The sequence below is a fragment of the Poecilia latipinna genome, unplaced genomic scaffold (genome assembly GCF_001443285.1).
Source record: "Poecilia latipinna isolate Pla-1442-1.1 unplaced genomic scaffold, P_latipinna-1.0 Scaffold257, whole genome shotgun sequence".
Classification (NCBI taxonomy): domain Eukaryota; kingdom Metazoa; phylum Chordata; class Actinopteri; order Cyprinodontiformes; family Poeciliidae; genus Poecilia; species Poecilia latipinna.
The window spans coordinates 255948-264735 of NW_015112873.1; the positions used below are offsets into that span (position 1 = coordinate 255948).

Here is an 8788-nt window from a genome sequence, read left to right on the forward strand (position 1 = left end):
GTGTAGTGCGGGGGGGGGGGGGGGGGGGGGGGGCGGGGGGGGCCCTGGATAAGGGCTGGGGGGTTCCTGGCCCAAAAAAGGTTGAGAAAACTGAGAGCATCTGTTTACATCAATTGTTCAAGACACAGACTCCAAACAGGGTTTAGGTTTGGACTAGCCCATTCTAGTTTGACCTAATCCACTCCACTGCAGCTGGACGTGTAAGGGGGCATCGTGAGCTTCCTTTCTTAGTGTCCAGCAGGTTTTTTTCCATCTGGGATTTACTTTACATCCATCTTCCAAAAAGCTTCCTTGTCTAAAGAAAGTGAAAGCCTATCAGTGATGGGTTTGGCGAGTAGACCTCAGGCTGCAGCTTTGCGGTTGTGCCATACTCTCATGTGGGGACGACTGACTGACACACATACTCCATGAAGTGCTGGAAGCCTGGAAACCCTGCATTAAACTTCCCCCCAGTTTTATTTCTGACTCATGTTCTATGTTCGTGATGCCGTTTGCATACAAACGCTTTTCAGATCTAAAAATGTTTCAACTCACTTTCCTTCCGCCTTATAACTTTTCCCTTGTGTTGAGTTAAGCTTGTGGTCGCAACAGAACAATTAAGACAAGTTTTCCCTTTGCAGCAAGACAGTAAAACATCTCCAGCCTTTAGCCGACTTCATAACCTCCATTTAACATCTGTGAAACTCACCACGTCCGCTTGTTATCGAAGAAAAGCACCAGGTAGAGTCTGTCGTTTGTCTCCTCTTGTCTCTGCTCTCCCAGTCGGAGGACGTCCTTGGGTGGGACGGGGATAGGAATCCCGTTCAGCAGCAGGCCTTCCTCTGGCATCTCTGGGTCGATGATCTGAACCAAACAGAGCAACGGGGAGCGTTGAGCCAAAAAGTCTTTTGACAGCTCAAACGGGATGATCAATATGATGAGTAGCTCACCAGAGCGGGATAGGAGGGATAACCTCTGCACTTCGCCCACACCAGCTCTAACGGCTCCAGCTCCGTCTCGTCCTCCTCCGACTGACTCCCGTTGCCTGCAAAGCAACACATTCTGTGTTTAACGCAGATCAAGAAAAGGACATGCGTTATTGTGGCATGATGTGAAGTACCGGTGTAATCCGAATCTCCGTTGACTATGTCAAGAAGAGGGACGTTGGAGAGAGAAGGCTTTCCGAGGCTTCGTTTGGGTGGCGAGTTGCTGTGGGATCAAACATGCTGGACTGTTATCGACTGATCAGGCATCACCAAAACCAGACAAAGGAGATAATCACCTTCATCTTACATTTCTTTGTGGAGGACGGGGCAGGATCGTGACTCTGAGTCGGAGTTGCTGTCTTTGTGCCTTTCGAACCTGTTGGTCAGTCCTGAAAACGAACAAAGCATCCGTTATCCTCAGCCTCGTCTTATTACTATAAGAGCTTCAGATCTGAGCTGAAACAATGTAAATCAAATTCACATCCTCTGATTCATTAGAAAATACAGATTCATTAGACAGATTCAAAATAGATGACACCAATTTAAAATTGAGATAATAAATAGAATCACATGTATTATAATAGGGCTGCTGCTAACAATTATTTTGATTATTCAGATTATTAACGGATAAAAAACACACATTCTGATTTTAAAACGGAGTATTAGGAATAGTTGGGTGATTTGTTCTTAGAAGTTTATGTAGCACTATTAATACTACTATCATGGGTAAAATGAGGATAAAAACTATTCCTTTTTTTTTTAGGTAGCTGCATGGCAGCACTCACAGCACCACAAACAAATGCTGGTCTTGCAAAACATTCTTTCTTGATATGATATAATATTGCTAAACTGCAAATAGAGACTCCATTTCATTTGCTCGTATTTTCAAATTTACCTGTTTCTCGTGAGAATTAACTGACATTTGTAGCAATGATGAATTAAAATTCTAACACGAAATCTTTCACGATTAATAAACAAAAAAGATAAACGATACGTGTCCACCTCTAGTATCAGTATGAGTATTTGACCTAAAACAATTGAAATCAAATTGTTTGACCATTTATGGGAATAAATGGTCACCAGTAGGCTCAAACCTCACATTTAATTCTAAATAGCTTTCTGAAAATGTTATTTTACAACATATTTTCACACATCTATGATACATTATTATAGGGTTGGACAATACGACTGAAAAACATATCATAATACGAGCATTTCATATCAGTTGTTATTGATATTTGTTGATATTGATAATAATTGGTTTGGTTTTTTTTATTTCTGAAATATTGAAAATATGAATTTGGCCCTATTTGTATAGGGCGCAGTCAAATTGCTTACCCATCCGCTGTGTTTACAAACAAAGAAACCCTCTATACTTAGTTCCCATAAGTCTGAACAGGAAGTAATCTGTGCCACTGAGCAGCCATCTTGGTTGACAAGCGCAGCACAAAGCAAAGCAAAGGCTTCGAGACCAACAAATACAAAGTATAGAACTCAAAAATTGTAATCGAGTAATAGTTGTAATATACTGTTTATAAATTACATAGGAATGCAGAAAGAGCTATAGCTTGTTCATTGTTGTCAAAGGTACCGCCAGTTACAGACACCTACCAAGATGGCCGAAGGCTACAAAGTTTCTGTAAGTGTGACATCAAATGAGAATACCGTATTTTCCGCACTATAATGCGCACCTTCAATGAATGGCCTATTTTAAAACTTTTTTCATATATAAGGTGCATAGAATAGACGCTAGAATAGAGGCTGGAGTTACATTATGCATCCACTAGATGGAGCTGCAATAAACGGAATGTCAACAAAACAGTCCAACTCCGGTCGGCGAGCAGAGCCTTCCGCGACTGGGCCGGGGCGTGGCCGGACGATGGTCACCCTTCTCCGTTCGCGCACAGCATGTTCTTGTAGGACGTGGTGCTAAATGACCTACAGACGACCTGATTCTAGACGGTCGGTAGGTAGATAGGTCAGTCAAACTTTATTAACAAACCAGTGTTCTGACAACTATCCTAGCATGCACCACGCGCTTCTTCTATGGGCGAAAATGAAGTCGGCGACTGCTTACCATAGTTGCTAGACCTGTTGTGGCTCAATATTGGTCCATATATAAGGCGCACCGGATTATAAGGCGCACTGTCGGCTTTTGAGGAAATTGAAGGTTTTTAGGTGCGTCTTATAGTGCAGAAAATACGCTACATATAAAAATTTATCACGTGGTAATAAAATAGATCGCTGAGGAAAGACCTTCTTGAAAGAGTTTCATCAGTCAATGTTTCAACCAACAGCTTTACTTTCTGGGCTGCAGTTACCGCGGTAACCATTTCAAAACATGTAAATTGTAAACTGATTGAACTTTTGCTATTTGTGTACAACACCAGACCAATTAACCCGTGCAATTATTTGTAATGCATCTAAAATTTGTATTTTCCACGACTCTTCAGAGCTAAATAAGAGTCTCTGTTAGTCGTAGTAACTAGGAGACCGCCCACCTTTATAAGAAGACATTCAAGAGTTTAATACAAGTATGTAAAGCTTTCTAACCGCTTTCCAGTGAATGATTCACTGTCCTCTCCAATTCTGTATCCGACGACGCTTCTCGACCAGGGGTCCACACTTCATGAAGAGTGGGAGGTCCAGGGCTTTTCTGTGGGGTTCTGGATGCTGGTGTGGAGGACGGGGAGCTGGTTGTTGAACTAGGGGCGGTGGGGTTGCTGCTCGTATTCTCGTCCTGCAGCCCCTTCCCGTTAAACACTGGGTTCTCTTTTTCCCTGCAAAGTTTCGCTCCGTTCTTTGCTTTCTTGAACAAGACAGAGGTCCGCCGTCCGACTCCCCCGGTGGCGGGCCGTGGAGAGACGGAGAGCGCCGGTGGGGCGTTGGCTATGACCTGCCCCTCATAGTGCAAAGTGGGAGGTGGTGTCACGCAACATTCTCCTCGTGCTTTAGTGCAATTAATGTTTTCTGAGGCGCTGTTCAAGTGGTTGCTGTCTATTTTAAGGCGCTTGCAGGCCCAGGAGGGGGACTGGACCTCCCCCGTCATGGGCCGCAGTGTGGGAGGCTCCAGAGGCGGTTCTCCTTGTCGGGGAGGAGGAGACGGGCCTCTAGGTTCCAGTCTTGGGGGAGAAGTGGATTTGAGGTCATCTAGAAGAAGAAAAAAAATATATGTAAAGATAATTTAAACATAATTCTTCACAAATGATTGGTTATGCTCTACGTAGTATGATGTGGTAGTTTTCACACACACGAAAATGGCGTCTTTTTCCCAATGGTTACATTTCATTCTTACACACCAACCAGAGCCCGAAAAGAGTTAAGATATTAAAAATGGAGGACTTCATCGAGACAAGTGACTAAAGAAAATCGCTCTCACAACTGTACACCAGCAACATGGCAACGTTTTATATAGAGATGCACCGGGAATTCAAATGGTGTCCAGAATCAGACGGCCTTCTTCCACTTGAAGGGCCAAGAATTGAGATCGATCTGATGGTGGAACAAAATCTAGAAGCTACCAGGCGTGGAAGTTGTTACTGAGGGAAGACGACTCAGGATATTTTAACTGCGTTTCCATTATATATTTTTTGATATTCTACTAATGTCGAAAAAACACAATTTCGCAATTGTGATGCCATTAAATAAGAAATGCAATCAACATCACATGTGGAATTGAAAGTCAGGTGGCAATGAATGTCAACAGTTGCATGGGCAATACTCATATTTCAGCCACGGCGCTAGCGCTCATCTGTCAGTCGTCAGAGTCATCAGAGGAGACGTCGGCATCTTATTCAGGCCTTGGAGCATCAAGTTCCTTGTACTTCGGGGTGGTTATGTATACATGAGGCGTTTTGGCAAAATTGCTGTTTTGGGCTGCGATTTCACATAAGAGCTATGGATTCAACACTTTCAAATGACAAGCTCAACTTTTGATGAACATTGCCAGACTGAGATTTCTGGTTGGACTAGATGCACAAAGGCCAAGGAGGTCAGTGCCTATAAATAAGTGAGTTGTTGCTGTACGCAAAATTCACAATTTTCGATGTGGCTGAAAAAGGACCTCAATTCCAGTGCAGAAACATTTTATCAATACACTTGAGTTACTTTCAAATTTATTTCCGTAATTCCAATCTGCAAAATTTTATGATCAATGGAAATGCAGCTAGAGGTTCTTAAAATGAAGACAGAGAAAACAAAGACTTAAAAAGAAAACTTTTGTAAATAAATGAACATCTGGATGTTCTAGACTGCCGGAGAAAGAGCAAGAAAGAAAGGCTGACAGAATACAGCAAACTAAGTCGCTTCATTTTATCCTTTTGAGCTCCCAACGTCTGTCATGCACAATTTGGAAATATTACTAGCCGTTTGTAAAATATAAACACAATCATATTTTTGCAGTACAAGCTGTGCTAATCACTCATATGTCTTTAGCTTAAGTGGTAAATTCTGTTTTTTTTATTTTTTTTTTAAGTTTTTGCAAACACTGTGACATCGCTTCTATTCTTATAAAAGAAATAAATTGCTTGGGGCAAGAAGGCCAGAACTAATATTTTACATCCCAGTTCTAAATCTCCTTATTCGGTAGTTTTTAAAGAGAAATCCAACAATGCTGGTCAATAAACCTTTTATCAGTGCATCCCTAATTTTACTGCTAAAAATGTGTTTTGATGTTTGTCTTTGAGTGTCTGACCGGACCCGTCTGTAATCAGGAGTGAGATGATATGGCATGACTGAAAGTGGCCCAAGGAGTGGTGAATCCATGAGAGTGATGTATAAAGGAGGTGCAAACACAGCGTGCACTAGAAGAGAGGAGTTGTGAGGCAGCCATGGCCAACGAGACTCTCTGGGCCCCTACTTACTAGACTGGAGACAGTGGGGTGGTTGGGGTTGGTGCGTTAGGGGAACCCTGGCTCAATTACCTGAGGACAATGTTCCATTAGCTCAAGTTTCACAACTGATCTCAATGAAACAAATTAGTCTTTCAAAAGATTCATGCACTGGAAATTTAATTCTCATGTTAATCTAGAGCATTTCATTGCCCTCTCCTCTTACCCTTGTCTGAGGAGGACAGACTATTGTCTGCCTTGGCATTGTTACTGCTGTATTCTTCATCGTCGTCGTCATCTTCGTCCTCTTCTTTAACATGCCCGTTGTGGATGCCGTGGCTCATGGGGTGACCCTGTCTGAGCCGGAGCTTGTTGATCTCACGTCGAAGCTGGCGGATGCGTTTGGCCCGGGCGCCGCTGCACCGCATGGATGTGACAAAGTCTAGTTTCTCCAGAAGCTCCTTCAGCTGCTCTTCCATTGTCATGTGGAGTCGGTTGTCTGGATCCAGAACACTGTCAACTGAGCACATCGACAAGTTCAAATAGGACTGGAGGTCTTAAGGAAGTGTTTCCCACAAGAAGAAGTTCCCATTAATGCCACAAGACCTTACCGTCCTCCCAGGTGCAGCTGTAGAAGTCTCTCTTCTGGGGCGACTCAGGGAGGTGCATGCCGGTGTCCAGGTCAAGGCCGGCGTTTGTGGCTTGTCTTTGGGCATGGCGCAACACAGCACCCCCTAAGTCACGCAGACGCAGCGCTGTTTTGTAGAAGACCGTGTCTTTGGTGTTATACAGGAGGCAGTTTGACACCATCAGATTAAAGTCAGCCTCCAGGTCAGCCACAGAACGGTAAGCGTGACTCTCAAGCTTGGAGCGCATAGTGGAGAAATCCATTGGATAAGTGATAAACTCAAGGTAGTCTGGAACCTGAAAATGGAACAAATGTTTTCCCTTTAAAAATACTGAACACACTCAGATTAAAAAGTACAATGTATCCATAGGTTGAGATGGCTTTACAGTGGAATAAGATAGAAAATTCAATTAACAGAGCAGTATGTTTTCCAATCAGAATTACTTCTTCTGCCTTCAATCAATGCTTTAATGTCCATTTAGCACAGAGGCCAGGAAGTGCAAACGCACAGCAAACATGTGAATGATGCTAACTCCAAAACACAAAAGCAACAGAAAAATATTGCAAAAAAATTGTTGCAATTACATAAAACAGGAACAAACACCTACAATTAACAAAACAAATGCAAAACAAAAAAATGCTGCAATCACAGCAGACGGAAGTAAAAGGGAAAATGGTGCAAGTAGCAAAAACATCTGCAAATATGAAAAGCGGCAAACTACTTCAACAAAACCAAAGTGCTCCAGACCACTAGGAGGAGTCTGGAGTCAGTAACATTAATATGCAAATATTCTTCTGTTCAATGTTATCATCAAGTGTCACACAACTTTTCTTTCTTTGTTCTTCAATTTTCCTTTTGGACATCTATGACACCATAGACGTCCCATTAAATCATGACATCCCATCTTTAACAGACATATACGTGTATGGTGTTTACAGAGAGTCTGGTCCGATACGATTTGTTGGTCGACTCCTCCTAGTGGTCTGGAGCTTTTTCGTTTTGTGGAGCGAGTTTGCAGCGTTTCATACTCGAGGTAATGGTAACACAGTGACGACTGGAGACAGCGCTGCTCCGTCTCCATTCATTTCTAAGAAGTTTGCGCGGCGAGGCAATGGATGCTTGCACTCATACTGATGAGCGAACAGCGTAATTAATTCATGTGAAATTTATAGCTTATAGCAGACTCAGGCTGGCGATGCTACACAAGAAAGTTGAAAATTGTTCAACTTTTGTCATCGTTTTCGCCATCTGTCTCGTGTATTAGATTCAGCCTGAGTGGAGGAAAACTGAAGCTTTTAACTCCCTGTGCATTTAGCCGTTACCAAAGAAACGAGAGAGGAGGAGTAACTCGAGGCACCGGAGTGAAGCTTTTCGTCATCCAGTCTCTCAAAAGAGAGACTGGATGACGAAACCAAACAAGCAATATTATCGCCCTCATTTTAATTTAATTAACTGATTTATAGTTTATCGCGACAGGTCTAACAGCGACAGGACTATATGTTGCTTTATGTTGCTGTGTGACATAATATTGTCATATTGAGACAATATTATGTCTCAATATTATGTTTGTTGCTGTGGAATAACAGCAAGTTATTCCGCTCCCGACACAAACACCAACCTCTGGAGAAATCTCTCACACTCCCTCTGGATCCTCTGATCAATTCATCTCAAGTTATGACAAAATGTTTTTCCTTATTATAGGAAAATTTCAATATGGTATTTCTTAAAACACAAAGCATTAGTAGCACAAACTCCAGTTTCTTACTGCAGCTGTCACCGTTCGTTTTCTGCAGTAGGTTTAACTTTGAGCTTCAGTCAGGTATGGTCTATCCAGCTTTCTAAGTTTTAAAACTAACTTCCATCAGTGTCCTAGATGATTTTATTTAACTGGGAACTAAAGAACATCCAATGAAACAGGCTACCAGTTCACCGAGAGTTTACACTACAATATAGACAAGAAGCCTTACCTCCTTCAAGTTAACTGGCTGGGCAAAAATGTGAGCAGTGTCCTTCTCCTGAAGATGGTCCAGGGTGGCACGCAGCAGCATCAACATTGGAGTGAGCTGCATCTCTAAAGCTGATTGGTGAACTTTGACCTGCAGTTGAAGAATACAGACTTGTCAGGTTTTAATAGGAAGAGATTTAGTGACAACTGAATAAGCATAGTACTTATTGGAAACAAGCACAGTCTATATTTAGCAGTTTAAAGATGACACAATTAGCAAAATTTCATAGGATAAGAGATAGGAGGTAAATTATTATTACAAGGACATCAAATTACATTAGACTATGTTTTATTTTTAAACCTTTATTTTTGTACAATTTCAAAACATTTAATTGGCAAGGCTTACATTTAAAGCTTGCT

At 42.1% G+C, this 8788-nt stretch overlaps 1 protein-coding gene across 3 annotated transcripts in view; it reads right to left on the reverse strand.

The window, feature by feature from the left end:
* Positions 1–8788, reverse strand: part of brpf3b (bromodomain and PHD finger containing, 3b) — a 22764-nt gene that overhangs the window by 4859 nt on the left and 9117 nt on the right. For 2 of the 3 annotated variants that reach the window (XR_001425053.1, XM_015033111.1), the window contains exons 5-12: positions 8391–8519; positions 6406–6718; positions 6021–6314; positions 3519–4115; positions 1273–1354; positions 1100–1188; positions 930–1024; positions 689–843 (exon numbers count right to left, since the gene is read on the reverse strand). Coding sequence is in view for 2 of the 3 variants with exons in the window: in XM_015033111.1 (XP_014888597.1) it covers positions 689–843; positions 930–1024; positions 1100–1188; positions 1273–1354; positions 3519–4115; positions 6021–6314; positions 6406–6718; positions 8391–8519 (1754 nt within the window). In the remaining variant the exon portion in view is untranslated. Of the gene's footprint in view, positions 1–688; positions 844–929; positions 1025–1098; positions 1189–1261; positions 1355–3518; positions 4116–6020; positions 6315–6405; positions 6719–8390; positions 8520–8788 lie in introns of those variants that run through there. The other variant, XM_015033112.1, reaches the window with a different exon arrangement.